This window comes from Haliotis asinina, chromosome 10 (genome assembly GCF_037392515.1).
Source record: "Haliotis asinina isolate JCU_RB_2024 chromosome 10, JCU_Hal_asi_v2, whole genome shotgun sequence".
NCBI lineage: Eukaryota > Metazoa > Mollusca > Gastropoda > Lepetellida > Haliotidae > Haliotis > Haliotis asinina.
Genome location: NC_090289.1, coordinates 15,278,808 through 15,301,039, shown reverse-complemented (window position 1 = coordinate 15,301,039; position 22,232 = coordinate 15,278,808). Strand labels below are relative to the sequence as shown.

Genomic DNA, 22,232 nt, shown 5'->3' with positions numbered 1-22,232 from the left:
TTATAACCAGGATGATCTGTATTTTTCATGACCTACAACATACGGCTGGATCTCAGTGGTATCGTTCTTAAAGATTACCTGCTTTACCTTTACACTTGGTGATACAGAAATTATCAATAATTCCTCTGTGGCCACAGATGTAAGCACGAAACACTTCTTTGGACACCAAGGCCGTTTACAATAGGGTTAACTTCACAACATAATGATTACCTCAAAAGCTCCCCAGAAACCATTCACATTACTAGTGCCTTTTTGAGTCAAGTATATGGAGATGAAGAAGTCAAAGTAGCAGATTAACAGGTAAAGATATATTCAGCTTGATGTGGCTGAAAGAAAAAGTGATCACGACAGCATTACGTAGTAACAAAACACTGCTTTCAGTGTAGTCAGGGAGGTGTTCCAATGGAAGTGAAGGTCCTGGCATGTTGTCACAGCAAGGGTTCCAGTAGTAGTAGTAGTAGTAGTAGTAGTAGTAGTAGTAGTAGTAGTAGTAGTGAGGAGGAGGTGCAGGAGCAGGAGCAGACGAAGAAGGAGGAGGAGAAGAAGAAGAAGAAGGAGAAGAAGAAGAAGAAAGAAGAAAAAGAAAGAAAGAAATGATAATAGAGATGAGGGTTACTATCCCGGACCTCAACAGCATGGATCCTCAACAGCGCTTATTCATCTCCTTTACATGAGCTACTTGCTAAAGGAGATACCAGCCCTTTACCAATCAGTTCAGGAGGTCGGGGTTTGATTAATGTGGAGGCTCTTCATGATTTTGACCATAGTGACACTTCATGCTATAAACACGCCTCTTAGGATGTTTTAAAATACGACATTTGCATGTTACGATCGATCAAATTGTGTCAGGCTGTACCTAACCAGAGCAACTGCACTTCAATTGCATTCCAATATATTCTACAATTCTATTCAACGATTCTACAATGGCCTACAATGGCCTAAACAGTGACGGCAGTCCATGGTACACCATATATATATAGTCTGGTTCATAATTATTGAGAATTTTTCTTCTTACTTTGAGCTATCCTAACACCTCAACTGATTCACTGATACTTAAAACTAAGTAATGGTATAAGGGAGGTAACTCATCTTGGCCTACTGAGTATAGTACAATTAGAGTTACCTCCCCTGGATTTGTAGCAGACGTCATTTTCCTCAGCACTGTCAACAATGTCTGCTGAAGATAAAAGAAGGTTGATTTTTGAGTTGTGTAATCAAGGAATTGATGATGTAAATACATTGGCAGAGAGAACGGGAACTCCTCTTTCTACTGTGTATAGGATTAGGAAGAATTTTAAAGAGGGAAAGGATTTTGGGCACCAGAAAGGAGCAGGGAGACCCAGAAAATTGGACTTCTCAGATCGCGTCCGGCTGGGAATTTTAGCGTCTAAAAAGCAAAGGGCAAGCATCTCCAACATCAGGTATGAAATGATAGAAAGGGGATCAACAGTTGTATTAAAATCTACAGTTAGAAGAAATTTGATTGATCTTGGATGGGAGAAAAAGACTGGAATTCCTTCTCCTCTCATGAAACAAGAACATAAAGACAGGCGTGTTGAGTGGTGTTTGGCACATGAAAACTTTGACTGGGAAAATGTGATTTTTGCTGATGAAAGCTCAATATGGGTATATCCCAATAATGTGAAAATATGGACAAAGTCTGCGTCAGCACCGCTGTATCGACGACCTAAATACAGCCCAAAGTTTCAAAGGGAGGGATATCCTTATTAGGAACGACCCCGCTGTGTGTGTTTGAGGGAAATCTGACGCTACACTAACATATTAGATAATTTTCTCCTTCCAAGTGCACATGTGTTTTATGTAAATGACTGGATTTTGCAGAAAGGTAATGATCCTAAACACACCGCAAAACATGCCAAGCAGTGGTTTCAGGAGAAAAATGTGACTGCATTACCATTTCCTGCATATAGTCCTGACTTAAATCCCATTGAGAACATTTGGGGATGATGAAGGAATGTGTGAATCAAAAGGGGTTGACAAAAATTGAAGACATGAAGAGAGAAGTGGTCCGATACTGGGACAGCATAACTCACGAGACACTAACCTCTCTGATAGGAAGTATGCCTACCCGTCTTAGACTGTGCCGTGAAGCTCAAGGAGACTTGATAAAATATTAAATTGTTACCTACACAACATGAAAAGGTCAGTTCACTTTCACAATACATTCAATTTTATCTGATTTGTTCTCGTTTAATAATATGAAATGCTTTAGCTATTCTCAATAATTTTGAACCATACTGTATATATATTGGCTAGCAAGAACCAAGTCGGGACAGTTAATCTTCACAGTCACTGGCCAGACTGGCTGGTGAATTTTCATGGGGTCATGTTATGGATTTATCGATCTCTCCGAATTGTTAAGTTATACCACACTTTCAAGGTTATGGCCTGATAAAATCGACCGTTCATCATATTAGCAGCTTAATTGCGAAACCACTGTCTGCATTCAACATTTGGGCCAGTGAATTATTTTGCTGGCTTGTAACTTTCAGCCATAGCTAGCCCGACTGGCTAGCAAAATGTGTAAACTATTTCACACAATGAATATGGGTCTGCGATATTTGGCGTTACCAACAATATACGTTTATAGATTAATCTCAGTTGTAAATATTCTCCAAAGCCCGATAACTTCATTCTGTCTTGTGAAAACAAAATAATAAATAATTCATACATCGTTTAGCCATAAGTGTAAGCACATAGAGTTTCTTTAGACACGAAGGCCGTGTGGCATGGCGTCATTTTCATAACTCAAAGAACAAAGTTATTTTTAATATTGATCACTCAACAAACATCAGTCTCTTGATGTGGTTGAATCAAACAGTGATGTGACATCAATTTAAATCCAGTTACATGGCAACAAAACATTGCAGCCAGGGAGGTTTCAGAATGATGTCAACTCACGGGACCGGGTGGCCAGACTCGCTGACTTGGCTAACACATGTCTTCGGTTCCCAATTGCGCAGATCGATGTTCATGATGTTGAATCACTGGATTGTCTGGTACACACTCAATTATTTACAAACCGCCGCCTTATAGGTGGGATATTGCTGAGCAAAAACGGTGCAAAACGAAAGTCTTGGTCCTGTAACCATGTCCCCACAGCTGTAGTGAGTCCATGATTAACCTCGAATCTCCAAATACGAAGGTGTTCCTTCAGATTAGAAAACAGATGGTAGTCACTTGGTGCCAGGTCAGGAGAATAGGGAAGAGGAGCTCGAGGTAGAATTTCAAATCCATTTTAGGTATGACATTCGTGACATTCTAGGTATTTTACAGCCCTTTTATTCACAGTATTTTTATAAAAAAAAGTATCAGGACATTATAACTTGTTTATAGTCACGATACGGTCACGATATTGCCGATGTGACTTAAAATCAATCATCATTCATTCACTCACTCGCTCACTCGTCGCTTGATGATTGCAGATGGTGGACAAGACAGTTCTTGTCCTGCTGCCAATAGGTCCTCGACATGCTTCGATTGGTGGCACCCAAACCATTATGACTGCTCTGTACCGAAGCTTATCCATGCGATAGGGGTGTATATGTTTAGATGTCAAGTGGCCGGAAACTAGCGATATGAGCATGTGAATGCTACGTTTATGTAAATGATATTCTTCAGTATCATACATTTATTTACATCGTGCACATATCAGACGGATTTGGGCTCAAAAGACCTTCTCATGAGATTTTATCCGTGAACAGATAGAAACACGTGTACCACCTGTTCAGTATTATTGTGAGCTGGGATCGGCTATGTACCGAGAATGTGGACAGTTTCATCTGTAATCCAAGTACGTGGCGGGCACTGTAGATATTGATTGAACAACATTGCTAGCTATAGGTTACAAATAAACGTTTTCGTCTCTTCACATTACAGCTATATTTTGTTTCCTCTTTGTAGATGAGTTCAGGTGTGTACATCAAACACTGATAAATGTCCTGAATGAGCTACGCGTGACTGCACTTCGCTGTAGATGATAGGAGAGGAAAACAAAATACATTTGCGTTAAGTAATTGGGTACACTTCAAGGCACATAAGTTAGCATTTTAAAAAATTATTGTTCATGTGCTTGAACTGTACATTTGGCTTGTTGATAATAACTGACAGTTGTCGACTTGCATTGGGTTCTTTCAGTACTACCAATCTGCTTGCTTCGGATTTTAATCGAATTCGGGTCTTCACATCCAATGTCAACCATATATGTAAGAACAGTGAAGTGGCATGGGTTTACCGTAGTCATCAAATGATGAGTGGACAGAAAAGGTCCCAAAGGAAGATTTAATAACTCCGGGGTATAAAATGAGCAAGTAGATAATCCTCATCGTTGATATTGTTCCGTAAGTCGACAACTGCGAATCTGTTTTTACCACGATAAATTTCGTTTAGGGGACTCTGTCCTCTTTCTTACGTCTTTACTATTACGATTTTTTTCACATTTGCCATATTTTGTGAAAGCTTTTGGGTGAAAGGGAGAATTGATTACAGTTAAACTTATTAAATTCTGCAATTGTGAGTGACTTTGCCATGAAATGTGTGAAAGCGACCTTGGTCAGTGACGGAGAGTGGGATTCTTGTGTGATCACGCAAGGCCGTTATATGAAGCCTCCCGATGGAACGTTTTTGCTGTATCTTCGTGTCAGATTTTGAAATATTTATTGATTAACAAGACTGATATTTTACATATTCGTGTGGATACGACATTTGCATTAACTATGTTGCGATCGATCAACTTGTGCAACGTTTAACCTAGCAATGAGAACATCACTTCATCTTAATTTCAATATATTGCCACAGAATGTGAGGGCCTGCTGTAAAATTTAGTACTATTAAGTAAAGCCACCAGCCATTGTGTCGAAGACAAATTACATATAGCATCCGTCTCATATTGTTGTCTCATATTCCATGATTTGCGGAATCCTTATATGTAATTCACAAGTGGCTTTAACGCAATGCATTTACATTTCAACCCATTTTTCAAATGTTACGGAGTGTTCTATGGAAGTGCTTTTAGTTTCGGCTACGGTGCATGATTATTATACAAAGAAACCAAAGACAGAAGACCAAACTGAAAATATGCTTTATGGTTTCAACTTTATTACGCAAGGTCACCACGTTTCGAGACAGTTCCTAGTTTCTTCTTCAGGTGAAGTGAGGGTAAAACTAAAGGGATGTAGTATAGTGAGTGAGTGAGTGAGTGAGTGAGTGAGTGAGTTAATATTTAACGTCACATCGGCAGTATTGCAACCATATCGTGACGAGAGCATTCTTGAAAAAAGAATCTATGTATATGGTAAAAACCTGTCGACGAAGGACAGGAAAACAACTAGAATATCACAATAAGAAATAAAACTAGCGTGAAAAGTTAAAACTAATATCCCTATTCAGACAATACAATATAAAAACAGGCTATATAGATCACCAACAACAGAAGGTAGATCACCATACTAGGGACCATGGGGACTTACAGTACTTCTGCTACTTGCATGGTCCCCAGCTAGATTTACACCATCCCTTCAGCTGCTGGTGATTGTATGCAAGATTAGCCACAAATTAAAATGACAGAAATACTACGGCTAAAAAAATGGAAGATCAAATTTGACTTCAGATGTTTTGGGACTTACGTACCCTCTCAGGAGGACAATAATTTTACAATAATTATACGATGGAGTCATAATCAAGTTTTGAACGGATGAGTGATCTATATAAGTGAAGGGGGTAGTCTGGCCCCCTCCCCTCTTTGAATTAGAAACAACCTTTAATAAATCGAGTGCCTTCAAGCATTTGGCTTTTATGGATTAAATATGGGGCAAAAACGTCAAATGTGAATCGAAAATAAGTCCCAAGAACTTAGCCTCCTTGACAACTTTGATAGGGGTGCCACTTAGAAATGGGTCTTCTGGGTCTTTATGTGGTGTGTATTTACGGCAGAAATGTATACAATTGATTTTTTATTTAGAAAATTTGAAGCCATTTTCAAGACACCATTTACCTATTTTGTTCAAACACAGCTGCAGTTGCCGTCCAATAGTATGCATATTTTTCCCACAACAAGAAATATGAAAATCATCCACAAATAACGATCCATCAATTGAATCGTTTAAAACTTTTGATAAACTGTTTATCTTTATACTAAAAGTGTGACCGACAAAATACTGCCTTGTGGAACACCCTGATCCTGATTGTTATGATCAGACAGGGTAGAATCCACGCGGACTTGAAATTGTCTGTTATTTAAAAATTTGGCTATGAATTCAGGCAAACGACCTCGCAAACCGAAATCATGTAAATCTCTCAAAATGCCATATTTCCAGGTTGTGTCATATGTCTTCTCGAGATAAAAAAGGATACACACAGCGTGTTATTTATTAACCAGCGCGTTTTTCACAAATGATTCTAAACGCACTAAGTGATCGACATTACTTGTTTTTACGGAAACCACATTGTATATCTGTTATGAGGTTATTTGTTTCCAAGTACCAAACTAGTCGATTATTTATCATGCGTTCCGTGGTCTTACAAACACAGCTAGTTAATGAAATCGGACGATAATTGGATGGATCCGTATGATCACGTCCAGGTTTAGGTATTGGTACTAGTATACCATGAAGAAGGAAAGTTCCCGGAAGTCCAAATATCATCAAATATATACAAGAGCGTCTCTGAACAGGATTCTGGTTAGTGCTTCAGGAGTTGATGGTGTTTGTAGCAGTGTCATGAGCTTTATCAAGTGCAGTATGGAGTTCATGAATAGAAAACGTTTCATTATAATCTTCCCCATTATCAGAATTGAAGTTAATAGTTTTCTTTTCTTGTTGTTTTTGATATTGCTGAAATTTAGGTATATAATTAGAAGAGGAAGAATGTTTAGCGAGAGTTTCGCCCAGTTTATTCGCAATATCTGATTTATCAGTAAGTAATTGATCTCCATGTTTCAGATGATGGACTGTAGATGTAATACCTTTACCTTTAATTTTCTGGACTATGTTCCATACCTTGGACATAGGTGTCCGAAAATTTATTTTGGATACATAATTTTTATAAGATTGGCGTTTGTTCTGTTTAAAAGTACGCCGTGCTTTAGCATTTAAAATTTTAAATTTATATAAATTTAAAATCCATAGGATGGCGACAGAAATAATGTTCTGCTTTTTTGCTCTCATTCCTAGCTTGTTTGCATTCATCCCTGAACCATGGTTTTCGAATATGTGGAACTGCAGAGGAATTTGGAATACACTCATCAGCTATGGAATTCAGTTCTTCAGAAAAACATTTAATAGCATCAGGAACGTCAATAAAACGTTCAGGTTTAAGTTTTTCAGCACACAGTGTTTCATATAAAGCCCAGTTAGCCTTTTTAAAATTCCGCCTTGATGATGGAGGAACATAAGATGGAGTAACAGCTTTTAATATAGTAGGAAAATGGTCACTTCCATAGAGGTCATCGTGGACTGACCATTCGAATTCATTTAGTAGTTCTGAATTTGTGAGTGACAAGTCGAGAGCAGAATACGTCCCTGTACCAGGGTGTAAATATGTGCTGGAACCATCATTATAAATACATAAATCATTGTCAGAAGAAAAGTCCTCCAACAATTTACCTTTAGTGTTTGCAGTTACACTACCCCACAGTGGGTTGTGCCCATTGAAATCTCCCATTATAATACAGGGCTTCGGGATTTGGTCATATAGAGCTTGAAGATCAGTTTTGGCAAACGTCGAAGATGGCGAAATATAAAGAGAGCATAGCGTAAACACTACATGTGAAGTAATTCTCACTGCAACAGCCTGCATATTAGTAATAAGTGAAACATTGCTTTGAATAACGTTTTGACTAGAATGGATGATCCGCCAGTGGCCCTATCACCCACAGGTGCAAAACAATGATATGCATTAAATTGACGAAGGTCAAATGTATCTGTTTGTTTTAAATATGTCTCTTGGAGACATATCGCTGAAGGTGTAAAATCTTGGACTAATAGCTGTAATTCATGTAAATTAGTCCTCAATCCTCTGCAGTTCCACTGTACAATATTATTGGAATAAACTATCGTTTGGGGGGATTTATTGGGGATCTACCATTCTTTTGGAGGGCGACAAGCTATGTGCCCTAGAATGGACGTTTTCAGAAACGTCCATGTCTTCGAGAGACATATATTTATTGAACAATTGAATTTTGTTTTGTGACCCTTTAGGAGGTCTGCCACTTTGTTGTTTTGAAGCATCAGGCTTAGACTTCGGTTTACTTTTCATCGTTTGTTGACTATCAGCTGTCGATTGAGACTTTGAGTGTGACTGAGAAAATGATGATGATGATTTGTGATCGGAAGAAGACTGTGATGTACTAGGAAGTGATTCCTCAGTCTGAGGTGACATAGAAGGGTACAAAAGCTGTGGAGACTCGCAGTTTACCCAAGTCAAGGTAGTTTGGCAGCCTGTGGATGACTTTGTTATTGTAGAGCTGTACACAGGTGATGTTTTTACTACTGTAGCATAACTTTCTGTAATGTCAGATCTCTTCACCAGTTTTTTTTTTGCCTCAGAAAAGGAGATATTTTGGGTAAACTTTATTCTGTTTATTGCCATTTGCTCTTTCCACATTGGACACTGTTTCGAAGAAGAGGAATGGTCACCTGAGCAGTTCGTGCATTTTTAAAATCGCTGTCACAATCTTCTGTTGTGTGTGACTTCTCACCACAGTGAGCACACACAACAGACATGTACAGGTAGATACACCGTGTCCGTATTTCTGGCATTGAAAACATCTGAGCGGGTTAGGGATGTATGTCTCAACTTGGATGTTACAGTAACCTGCCTTTACTGACTTAGGAGTATTTGGAGGCGAGAAGGAAAACAGATACGTGATTGTTTGGATAGTTTCATTATTTTTCCGGGTTGAAAAGCGCTTGACATAAAGCACGCCTTGATCTTTCATTCCGCATGCTATGTCAAGTACTGACATATCAACAAACAGTCGATCGCGATTTCTGACAATACCTTTACTTCAGGATTTTGTGAGCAGAGACGGTGACCGGAATGCCCACGAAAGATGTAATGTTCATCAGGTTAGTTGATTGATGTTTTTTCTCGCACCCGAACGTAAGCGTCTAATGTTTTTCACGTCCCCAGCAATACCGTGAATACCCTTGGATACAGCAAAGGGGTTCAGCTTTAACGGTGTCTTATAAGGAGTCTCTATCACAACGAAACGCGGCCAGTACTCAGTCGATGCAGACGGTCTGTGGCCAGTATCATCAGAGTCAGTTTCAAGTAAACGTTTTGTTTTTTTTGGGTGGAATTTCATAAGCCATGGTTAGTTTAATTTGGTTCATCATCCGAGCTCCCCACCCACCATGGAGTATCACAAGGACAATGCTAAAGTAAGCGGGCCTCCAGCTTACAGCACCAAGGATACCCGGATGACATACTCCAGCAGAAGAATTAAAAGATTAATAATTTCACCAGATTGGCCCTTGAGCCACCGCCTTCTGGGCATACGACTCTAGGCAAAAACATGTATTTGTAAAATTGAAATTCAGAAAGTCAGAAAATCGACCAAGACCTAATAATATACATCAAATAATATAATGTCAAAATTTTTGCAACATTACATGAATTAATGCTCAGGACTTGGCGTGACCAGCCGATTGGTTAAACCGAGCCCATTCAACCACCCGTCTAGGTGAAGTAAGGGTCGAAGGGGTATGTTGAGCAAAGGGAACGCGGTCACGCCGATTGGTTAAACCGAGCCCATTCAACCACCCGTCTAGGTGAAGTAAGGGTCGAAGGGGTATGTTGAGCAAAGGGAACGCGATCACAGGCGTCACAGGTCACCAAGTATCCCCCCGGATCCACAACGGGGGTGTCGGCGAGTTCTTGGCGTTACCCAGCACCCACCACGAGGAGGTGGCTCGCCACAGTAGACAGATAACAATGGGTAACAAGATATACAGGTTTTTATTAATTGATGTACAGGCTTCAACTGATTGGCGTGCAGGCTTGTATTGATTTGGTTACAGGTAAAGATGTTTGGATAAAGGTTAGTCACTGAGGATAAGATGGTCCCATGCATTGGATAGGTAAACACCACCGTCTCAGTTGATTGAGGGCTTGTTCCGCTCGATTGGAATGGCTTCTAGGAGCTTCCGCTTTTTGAAGTCATTCGCGTTCCTAACTAATGTCCTGGTGTTGTCCCAAACAATCTTGTGATTGGGGCTGTGAATGATGTGTTCACGTAGCAGACTTCTGATCCAAATTTAGAACTGATGTTTTATGCTCTTTTAGCAGGCAGTGGTCGACCAGTTTCTCCAATATATGTCTCTTTGCAACTACATTGGATCTGGTAGATGCATCCTGCTGGATTGTTGCATTTAGGTGTTGTTGGCCCACGTCCATTAGCTGATAGTAGTGTTTTCAGGTTGGTGTCGCTACGGAAGGTGACGTCTATTCCTGTCTTTTCCTTGATGAGACGGCTGATGCGATGACTTATCCGGTAGTAACCAGAAAGCATTTTCAGTTTGATTCTACCAACTCCTAAATGCGTTTGAAACAACTGATAGGAGACCAGCAAAGGTCGATTGAGGGTCACATCGGTAATGTTTCAGCCATTTTCTGTCTAAATCAGTATATAGATTTATGTTAATTAAACGTAACTTATGAACACCTGTCAACTAAGACCAGTAAAACTCACAGATTTTCACAGGTATAAATATAGGAGTAGTATTGATAACGATAACAGTTTAACTATAGAATACGATACGATATAAAACTAGGCTATAGATCGCCAACAACTGAATGTAGATCACCACACTAGGGACCATAGGGACTCACAGAGCTACCTGCACGAACCCTAGCTGGATTTACACCATCCCTTTAGACGATGGAGATCGCAGTACGATTTTTTGGGGGGTGCATTTCACAACCATTTGTTGATTTATTGTGTACGTATTTATGTATTTTTTTAACTTTGTAACAAATTCGCATTAATGTATTCTGAACCAACTGACAGGCGCATTAATCCATTATGACAATTCGTTCTGGAAGAGCCAATGCGTTATTCAGTGCTCTATGTGGCAAAAAGGTATATAATCGAAATGAACATAAATACATGTTCTGTGAAATCCCTCAAGTAGACGTAGCCCTTGGAGACCTAGAGAGGTTTTGGCAACTACATTTCTATTTCTTTTTGTGTCATGTAGAGTTAAATACACTAGTGTACACTGAAGGCTGACATATCTGTACTGAACGAACTGTACGTGAATGTTGTATAGTTTTGATAGTGTTGATACGAGGGGATGTCAATAAGTTTTGAGCCTTGCATAGAAAAACACAAAGTATTGGTATGAACCACATTTATTTTTTAACATAGTCCACTTGTGAGTCAAGACACTTGTTCTATCTTTTCTGCCAGTCGCTGATGCCATCTCTGTAGAAGGCGCCATTTTGGTCCTCAAACCAAGCCTCAGTAGCAGCAATAAGCTCATTATCATCCTGAAATCTACGACCATGCAAGTGTTTCTTGAGATTTGGGAACAGATGGTAATCACTTGGTGCCAGGTCTGGAGAGTAGGGGGGATGCGGCAAGATTTCGTACCCCCATTCCTGGACAGCAGCGGCTGCAACGCGAGAGGTGTGTACTGGAACATAGTCTTGATGTAGAAGAATACCACGTCTGATCTTGCCCCGGCGCTTCTCCTTGATTGACTGTCGCACTTGCCTCAACAAGTTAGTGTACTATTCCCCATCCATTGTTCTTCCTTTTGGTAAGTAATCTATGTGGATGACGCCTTTGCTATCCCAGAAGACTGTCGCCATTACCTTGTAGAAGCACTGATCTGGAGGCTTTGAACTTTTTGGTCCTGGGAGAAGTGACATGTTTCCATTCCATGGATTCTTGTTTGCTCTCAGGATCATAGTGGTGGATCCAGGTTTCATCACAGGTTGCTAGCCTAAAGTGAAAATCTTCTGGATTCTTGTTGTATCTGGTTAGCATGGAGTTGCTTATGGTGACCCTTGTTTGCTTCATTTCATCTGTAAGCATTCTTGGCATCCATCTTGCGCACACCTTAGACATGACGAGATGTTCATGAAGAATTGTCTCGATGGATCCGTGTGAAATGCCTGTGGTCTCCTCTAACTCGTGGAGTGTGATTCGACGATTTTCAAGCACAAGTCTATGCACTCTGTCAATGTTTATCCTGACTAGTGCTTGCTGTTGGGCGACATGGACGGGGGTCATCTTCTCTACCATACTTTAATTCATTGACCCATCGTTTGATGGTAACAGATGAAGGGGAAGACTTCCCATAAACTGCTGAAAACCTTTCTTCAATGTTCTTCGCCGAGTTTCCTTCAAGAACTAAAAACTTAATTACTTCTCTATACTCAATTTTATTCATTTTCACACTGCCGTGAGGGGGGTCTCTTTCTGTCAGTGTGAGCTGTTCAATAACTCCTGAGAGCAGGATACCAAAACTTATATATCACATCAGCTACACCCTAAGGTTCAATGTCGTACCATAGGCTGTGACACCTGGGTAAGAAAAATGCTCAAGGCTCAAAACTTATTGACATCCCGTCGTATAGAGTGTTGTTGATAATAACGGTAAGACAACAAAACCTTAGCCATTGGACACACACATACATGTGTGTTTTCCTTTGCATGACAACATCTACACCTCAGACATATTGGGTACCTATTTAATCATAACACGTGTTCATTTTTCAGAAATCTGACGATGCTGATTGGAACTAATACATTCTTATTTGGAACACTGACTTTACACGTTATTGCGTCGGCAACTAGGATATGTACATATCCCAGCACTTTTCGTCTTGTACAACACAATTTGAAACTACCAGGTATCAGCTACGTTTCTATGTCAGCAGTGGGACTTCTCAAATGTGCCCAATATTGTTTGAAGAGAAAGTGGTGCAGATCCTTCAATTATGACCTTGGAAATGGAAACTGCGAAATGAATTTCGCTTCATTATCTCTCGGAAGTAGCAGCGGCACTCGTCTGGAGCCAGCGAGTGGGTTTGTCTTCTCGGAAATCACACACTGGCCACAGGTATATATACCTTTTCTCATCCCATGTTTATTCAACCTGTGTTCAAAACCATATGGCAAACTGTTTTCACATTGTTAGGCAATTATCTGTATTTCTTTAAGATATCACCACTGTTAGAGATATCGGTAAATATTTGAAGATATCTTGAATTTATTTTATATCCTTTCAGAGTTACTGATATCACAAAATCTTAAGGTAATATTTCATGATATGATGTAAAGTGCTGAGTATAATAATCAATACAACTACTATGATCAGAGCGTAAATACTTGTATTATAAAGTTATTTAACCAGTACAATTCATGATATCTTGAACAATTTTACACATATCTACAAATCCATTACAGATATTTTCAATTCAAATGAGAGTAGGTGAGTGAACCACACAGGCAATATTTCAGCCATATCAGACCTAAAACGTGATATACTGATATTAAACAGAATTAATTTACAAAAACGCTGTCGATAGCAAAATAAGTAAATTATCCCAAACAGAAACCTAAAACCATCAGTAAAACATATTGTAACATTAAAGCACAACACAATATATAAGCAGGCTATATATTGCCAACAACTGAAGGTAGATCACCATATTAAGGAGCATGTGGACTTGTAGTACTATAGTTTCCTTCATGTACCCCAGTTGGAGTTACTCCTCAGATGTTAGCAATTTTGATAATGTAGCCATAAAGTTAAATATATACAGCACATCAAAATAATAGTCTTTATGAGAAATGGTTCTATAGTGGTTCCCCAGTTGAAACGGTTTCTTTTTATAGGTATTTAGGTTTAGTTTTCACACCCGAGCTTGTCTTAGATCTCAGGCCTCAAAAGATATATAATGGTTTTAAATGGTTTCCAGTGGAAAATTGGTGACATAGTTTGCACTGATTTACTTAATATTTTTTATTCAGTGATTGTGCATAGTCTTTGTTATACCTCTGAAATCTGGGTAACATGTCACTCTAAGATAAAGAGGCACCGGAAATTATATTTTGTAAACAATATTTAAGGGTGAAAAGAAACTACATCAAATGGTATGGTTCTTGGAGAGTGTGACAGGCACTCATTACAGCAGTTGCATATGTCAAGAGTCAGTAAATTCTGGTGCACGCATACATATGCCACAAAACAGACTCCTACATCAAGGTTTAGATGCAGTAATTTCAACTCGGCTGTTGAATTATGAAATTGGTATACAACGTAAGCCACAGTTATCCAAGTAGGAGTGTAGCGTCTAAGGAACCATAACTGATCTAATGAGCCATTCGCAGTTTCACTGTGCTAGAGTGGGTACTTAGACATGCATGGCTTAATCTTTGAGACAAGCATAGAATTACTGGCAGGATCAACCAGATAAGCGTTGCCTTCACTTCCATTACAGTGCTACAATATAACTCACATTGCTACAATAGCTTCAACTAAAGATACATAATAATCATTCACAAATCGGTATTCTCTGCTACTAATTTTATTGACATGCATTTGAAATCTGAGTGTGAGATGCTTAGACTGGTTAAGAATTTACATAGTTTTGGCCCTATTCAAGCAAACTTTCAGGCTTACAAGCCGACTTTTAAAAGGTAACAGGAAAACCGTGATTGACCACATTATTGGAACATTTCGACATCACACATCATATTAACGAATAAGCTCTCACTTCCAAACCATTGTCATAAGGTAACGGTTACACAAGATGACAAACATCTGAAATTATCCCGTGTCCGATTTCCAGAGAATGGCTGGTGGGTGTGCGAATCATAATTGTACAACAGAAAGCACATGCGAAGAGATCGACGAAAGTCATTTCAGCTGTATTGGATCTTTTGGTAATGGTAAATTTAAGCTTACATCTATACCTAGGTAAATTTCAGCTTACATCTATACCTTGGAACATTAAAGCTTACATCTGTACCTTACAATATACATATATAAAGAGAGAGGGGGGAGGGGGAGAGAATATGATCCTGGTGTCTTTTGATATCAAATATGTCAGAGAAAGAGGATCATTTTTTTTCTCTCTCTCTCTCTCTCCCTCTCTCGCCACACACACATATGTGTGTGTATGTGTGTGTGTGTGCGTGTGTGTGTGTGTGTGTGTAATATATAATATGTATGCTAATGGTCGTAATTTCCACATTGCGGTAGGGGTTGCATCACTTCTGGTTCTCCTCACACACCAAGCATGCGGGTTTTCCACGAGACGTACGATGTTAGTGTTGGGCACTTATCAGTGCGAAAATACAGGGAGTACTTAATTAAGTTCTTCATCTATGCTTTCCCTCTCTTTCATAAAGTTTCAGCATGTGCAAAAGTGAAAGAATGTGACCCATCAAGCCCTGATGGCGAATACTGGCTTCGTCTGCCGAACTTTGACCTGTACAGAACCCGGATCTACTGTCACAACATGAACACCAACAACCCCTTGGAATACCTGAGTCTGCCCACACCTAACTATGGAATTTATCCGGAAGTGTCAAATGCCAGATGCAACGGTGAAACGGGTCTCTCTGGCAACTGTGTCGGAGAAGGAGGGGAGGTGTGGTACAACAAGATTAGAGTGAAAATAGAGGTGAGGCTTTTGTTTTGACATGTCATTGGGTATTTTCTACATGTGTGTCGGTCTGAGAATACGTCAGCCGACACAAGTGTGACTGCTTGAGTGTCTTAGAGCTGCGATAAGGGTGTGTCCTTGATCGTCCTCCGTGCATGTCTACTTGAACTACAGACTGAGGCAGGGGCTGAGGCTGCTTGTTTGTTGGTGGAGACCAGAAAGTGTTCTTGATTCAATTTGCCAACTGGTGTTTCTTCTGGACTATCTGCTTGCTAATACATGTGTGTCCACATCACGGTCACACAAAGCTGTGTATGTTTCGGTTCCTGCTGTCAGCTAGCCGCCCCTACTGTGTTCAGTTCACTGTCATCTTCCCGGCACTAGTGAGCCCATTTTACTGTCATCTATCCGGAACTAGTATGCCCATTTCACGGTCAGATAGCTGACCCAAGTATGTATGTTTTACTGTTAGCCAGTCGGCCCTACTATGTTCAATTCACTGTCAGCTAGATGGCCCAAGCATGTCTGTTTTAGTGTCAGTCAGTCGGTCCAAGTATGTCTGCTTTACTGTCAGCTACTCGCTTCAAGTACGTCCATTTTAATGCCAGCTAAGTGTCTCAATTGTGGGTGTTTTGCAGTCTGTTATAGTGTAGTCGGTCCTAATATGTGTTCTGTCTGCCAGCCAGACGTCGTGTGTCTGTTTTACGTTGTTCTACTGTCCCTCGTTGACAGGTTTTTATAGTATCCATATATTTCATTTCAGTGTTTAACGTTCTCGTCACGATGTGGCTGAGATATTGCCGATGTGACGTTAAATATTAACTCACTCACTCACTCTGTTTTACGTTTTATTAGCAACCAAACATTATGTTTTACCGTATCTGGCCCTGTCCATTTACTTAGTTGTCTTGACTGCTAGTTGACGCATCTGTATTTTTGCATTGCATGCTTATCACTGGTTTTGGTGGATTTGTCATATGTGTCTGTGGAATTTAGACAAGTTGGTTATTCGCAAGACTTTCACACACCACATACAGTTCACAGTTTCGGCACCAGCCTGAGGGCATGTTGAGTTAACACTGTGGTTCTTGTAAATACTTGCTTCAAACCAGTAATCCACAAACGGCTCGAATGTCATACTGGTGTAAATATCAAGAACACACAACACAATCTGTTTTATCACTTCAGAACATGGAGGTTGATCGAACCGACGTAACTTTTGCAACATTGACCAACTACAAGTTAAACTTTGCCGAGGCCATGGACTGCTATTCACACCATGAAAATGGCGTGGTCAGCTTGTGTGGAACACGGGGCGAATTTACTGTTAATCTCACAGGAACAGGATGGGCAGTCAGAGCTAACGTAAGCAAACCCATACTGATTTTTCAAATGTCTTCCTTCAGCAATTTAGGGATACGTACGGTTGATTTCTAAATGTGAACCAAATCAGCTCATAAGAATAGAGGAGGCATGGATATAATTAGTGTCAGTGTTTTGAAATGTGAAAAACGCGGGAATTAACCATATGCAAATTGGCAGCTCTCCACACTCTATCACTCAGTCACCACTAAATATGTAAAAAACTCTATAAACCGAATGGAAGGAATGTAGGTGCAATAGCATCATGTGCAGGATCAACATAATGCCAGTCCAATTCCCCTTTACCAGATATTCAACCCTTTGGAATCGTCCAACCTCCCCAAGCCACACCCATCCCGTCATTGATGCTATGCTACGGCTAGGCTGTCTTCATTGTATATCGTGTTATCCCAAATGGATAGATGAATAAACATGAGTGGATTGTCTTGAACATACACAAATACAGACAGTCGTCAAATATCTGAAATATTGCTGATAGTGAAGTTAAGCCACAAAAACATTACTGTTGAATGTAAATTGATCCCCGGAGGTCATTATGACTAATTGTTTCAAAATTGTTTAGAGGGTTATTCAATCAAGATGTTAATGTTACAGACTCTTCAATTTATCCTGTTTGTCTTGTAACACAGCAATCATGGACAGCTGCTGGGTATAAATCTGTAATAGAATCAATTGTTCGGAGTGAGACTGGATCCGTCGTTCATCTGAAGTGTGGTGGGCGTCGCGGATTTTGTCCTCCCACAGACCCCTTAACCCTGACAACTCTGCAGACTGAAGGTAAGAAATCCAAAGGTTGGCGACACCTGAACCCCAAGAAATGGTACACACAAATGTATTGCTACTGAGCGCCTTGTATAAAAGGCTGGAAATATGTGGTTGAAACGTTGCCCCTGTTAAGCATGCTTATTGAACTACCATGCTCGTCAAAGCTACTTACATGTAAACAATAATTGTAGTTTACCATACTATATTAAACACATAAAAATATCGCAACACCCCGTATTAACCGCTAACCGAAGCAGAGGGACCTATCTAGTAGCCTTGAATGACATAACAGCATTACATGTACCAATAACTCGCCATCTATTTGCAGTTGTCAGTAGAGAAGCAACGATATTTGCTTATTAACAACGAAATAAATTGATTTTCCATATTGAGATTACGAACAGTTTACTTAAACCTGCCTAATGACGGGTACGGGCATTGCAGGTGCTGCTCTTCATTGATCGTACCTTGTGCATGTCTAAAAGCCATTGTATGATCTAATTATACCCGAACAATCAAAATTAATCCTACAACCTCTCTACCACCCCCACCCCCTCTCTCTCTCTCTCTCTCTCTATCTATCTATCTATCTATCTATCTATCTATCTATCTATCTGTATTGCCTAAGAATGATTTTGAAGCGGTCCTCGCGTTTTTATCTTTACGCTTTTATGCATACAAAAAACAATGGCACCGAGAAAGTTCGAATGATAGTTTGATACCGACATTTAGACGTGTTAGAATAAACGCGACGTGACGTCTTGCTCTTCCACGAAACTGTCAATAGGTCCACGTGCAATTTGCAACGCGTTTTGTAACACTACATGTGTCTCCATCCAGGCTTTTCACGTTTCACAACCAAATGACGGACTCCAGGGGTGTTTTCTTCAATGACAACGGTTTAATTGGTTACATGATATATATATATATTCATTTATTCAGTCCTGCTATGTCCATCGGCTGCGGTGGTGCTTTTATACCCATTCCCCAGCATCCGGACCACGTATCAGCCAGTGGTCATTAGAAGGACTAGTGTCATTCTGTCTATCATCGTTGACAGTTGATGGTAATCAACATGTGATAACAAGTTGTTAATTGACGTTGTATATCGGCTAGCGTCATCCTGTCCATCACTGTCGACGAATGGTGATAAGCAGCATGTGATAGCAACTTATTAATTGCAGTTGCATATCAAGTAGTTTCATCCTGTCCATCACTGTCGATGACTAGTGATAAGTAACACCGATAGCAAGTTGTTGACTGCCTCCTGGACTTGACCACCGGCTGACATACCTGGACGCCTGACCACTGCTCAGGGTCGGCTTACTTTGTTACAGTTTCGAGAAATACCCATTTGAACCTGCAGTTGCAAGGGAACATACAGTATTAAAGGCATTAAAATAGAAACAGAAGACTGGCAATACTTAACGAGTCTGCACACAAAGTTGACTGCATGGTTTTACATCTGGTGACATGTAGGTTCGATCCCGCACCTCGAGCTTTAGACAGCTTGCCAGTTTTAGACAGTTTTCAGATGACTATCACCCAGAGCCACAAGACTTTGAAAAGCCAAAGAAAGCTCCAAATGCTTCATGTTAACGTGAGAGCAGTTCACTTGAACGAATGTTAATATTAATTTGCACAATCAGTGTGAACGTCAGTGATTGTGTGTTGCTTTCATCTCAGAAGGTTGACACTACGATCAACTCACTAAAAGGCAGTTTTATACATCCATGTATTGTATCTAGATGTATAGATCTTAACCATTACAAGCTGGATCGAGGAAAAATGTCCTCTAACCGAGAGTTGAGAACGTGTTTGCTCAGCACCCCCCCCCCCCCCCCATAATGTTTATTAGTAGTAGTTTATTCTCTCTCTCTCTCTCTCTCTCTCTCTCTCTCTCTCTCTCTCTCTCTCTCTCTCCTACACACACACACACATATATATACATGTGTGTCAGTCTAGTTCTCTTCATTGCAGCTATTGAAGAATCTTCGGCCACGGAAGTGAAATGCTAGAAGCGAGGAAGACACTGATTGCACGTTGAATCTAATCCATACATGCATGGCTCACACTACTTTCCCCAGTAATGAGTGAAATGACAGTCGAAGTTTCACACGTGTGTGAGAGTTATTCCACATGACCTTATTTCGTCAGTGGGAGTAAAGTGACAGAACAGAAATATTGCTTAAATGTTCTTTACTTGGGCAAATGTAAGGAAACCAAGAAATCTCTTTACATGTTATGCATCGCTTAAGTGGAACAGTTATTTATTATATATTGACATATTTCTGAAAAGTGTCTTTGTTGTAGTCAACAAGTAAAAAGCGTTTGAAACCTTATCGCCTTTTGCATAACATTAACAGTGGGTGGATCAAATACAAGAGCAATTTGTTATTTCTAATGTAATGTCTTTTCATTTGTTGTTACCATGTAATATGGACAAGTGTTATTGATATGTATGTATTGTTGCTTTAACATAGAGAGTGAAATAACAAAGTGAGTTCAAATGATTTAGCAAAAACAGATTATGCTAACCATTCTGTTAAAATACCAACATGCAAAATGATATGTCAAACAGAAAACATTGAGGTATTACACAGCTGACAGTTTCTATATACCCTTTGAACCACGTGTAGTACAGCACACATCAAGAACAGATTTTGTCAACATTTACCGTAGCATAAATAAATAACACTCAGAAAATAACCATAATGTAATCTCGTGCATGTAAGCTTTTAGCGCTCTCTTAAAATAAGGTAATGTAATCTTGCATTTTTGTTACTTTGTATGTGATAATATGCAAGCATGGTTCAGTCTTATGAAAAGATGTAATTAGAACAAATCTGACGTTTATTTAACAATAATATATGTATCATAAAACCTCTCGTCAAAGGACAGTAAAAGACTATCACAATTACATTCAAAACAACTGAAGGCAGATCACCGTACTAGGGTCTTTAGGGACTTTCTGCTGCCTGTATGGGCCCTAGCTGGATTTACACCAGTGAGTCGCTGGCGAGTTTTTAGCCATTATTTAAAACAATACATATACTACGGTTAAACTAAATTTACGTTGAATGTTTTTGGACTTTCGTATCCTCCCAGGAAAGCAACAATTTTACAGTACTTTAACCCCTTTTTTTGATACGGCCACTAACGATCTCATTTCTATTTTTTACCACCAATACTAGAAATGCATCTGTTTACAAATCATATCACTCAATATTTATCGATCAATTCAATTTCTTTTAAAAGACCAATTATTAAATGACACTTGATGTTATAAAAATGCCTTTCATCCCACATATTTATCTCTTGTGAAGTAAAAATCAATACCGTCAAGCAGGATATGCTTGACCGTGACTCGTCACCAAAAATGTATCCTGTTATATATTCAGGTATGTCCATTGTCATTGTCAGATTATTGTCATGCGTTCCATAAATGATGGAACTTGGTGAAAATTCACCAATTCTAAACAAATCTTCGCATCAAAACGCATGCACGCACGCACGCACGCACGCATGCACAATATTTGCAAATGTTTCTTCAGCAATCTGAGGAATGATCCTCGTGCAATTTATCTGAATATGGTTTGCAGTTGGTTCCCCAAGTTAGTGGAGAAATACCTCTTCAACAATATATACATAACATATAGTAAATGTTTCAAGTGAGTCTAAAGTTTTGATAGGTAGTATGTGTTGGGTGTTTATTATCATATTTTGAGGCTTGTAATATGACGATTGTTTCGGCTGTGAAAATTGAGCTCTTATCTGGTAAGCGAGAAGATCTTGTTCAGGATCCAATAACAGTGGTACAAGCCACCACGCCACTACCCTTAGATCCATCTTTTAATTTTTATGTTTTATATGTACTTTTTAAGTGATGAAAATTCTTGTTTATATTGTAATTCGTAAGTTTCTGATTCTTTAAAAACTTGTCAGCTTTAGGTCAATTTGGGGATCACTATTTTCTAAGGAGGAGAAGAAAGGAGGCGGGTAGGAGAATTATTTTGTGGCGTAATGTCAGTAACATAAAGAGAAGGTTTTATTCTTATTACTAAAGGTGAAAAGAGAAATGGCTCCTCGGTATATTTGTCGGCAATGTTATACGGTCATATTTAAGGGATTACAGCATCACGCTGTATGAAATATTCCAGATGTCTAAATGCCCAGTCATGTACTTGTATATGCATAGCAATATGTTTTTGGGTCTGTACATGACAGGACACAGTAAGTGAACACGTTGTCATTATTTTTATTTGGTTACACAGACTTTGTAACAGGCATAAGTGTCAAAGGCGCATATACATATTCTCGTCCCTAAGCAATCCGTCATAATCAACAGATTCAGCGTGATATTACGTATAGGATTCATTTGAGTGAATTATTAAACGTCTGTTGTGTTTGTTGAGAAGATTATAACAGAGTTGCGGTAA

The 22,232-nt window shown here is 39.4% G+C and overlaps 1 protein-coding gene across 1 annotated transcript; it reads left to right on the top strand.

Moving 5' to 3' along the window:
* The first annotated feature begins 12,758 nt into the window (after window positions 1-12,758).
* Window positions 12,759-19,811, top strand: LOC137299125 (A disintegrin and metalloproteinase with thrombospondin motifs 9-like). Its single transcript, XM_067831648.1, has 6 exons — window positions 12,759-13,091; window positions 14,827-14,920; window positions 15,389-15,663; window positions 16,834-17,010; window positions 17,658-17,805; window positions 19,774-19,811. Exons 1-6 carry the CDS (start codon window positions 12,759-12,761, stop codon window positions 19,809-19,811), a joined length of 1,065 nt encoding a protein of 354 aa, XP_067687749.1.
* The last annotated feature ends 2,421 nt before the right edge of the window (window positions 19,812-22,232 follow it).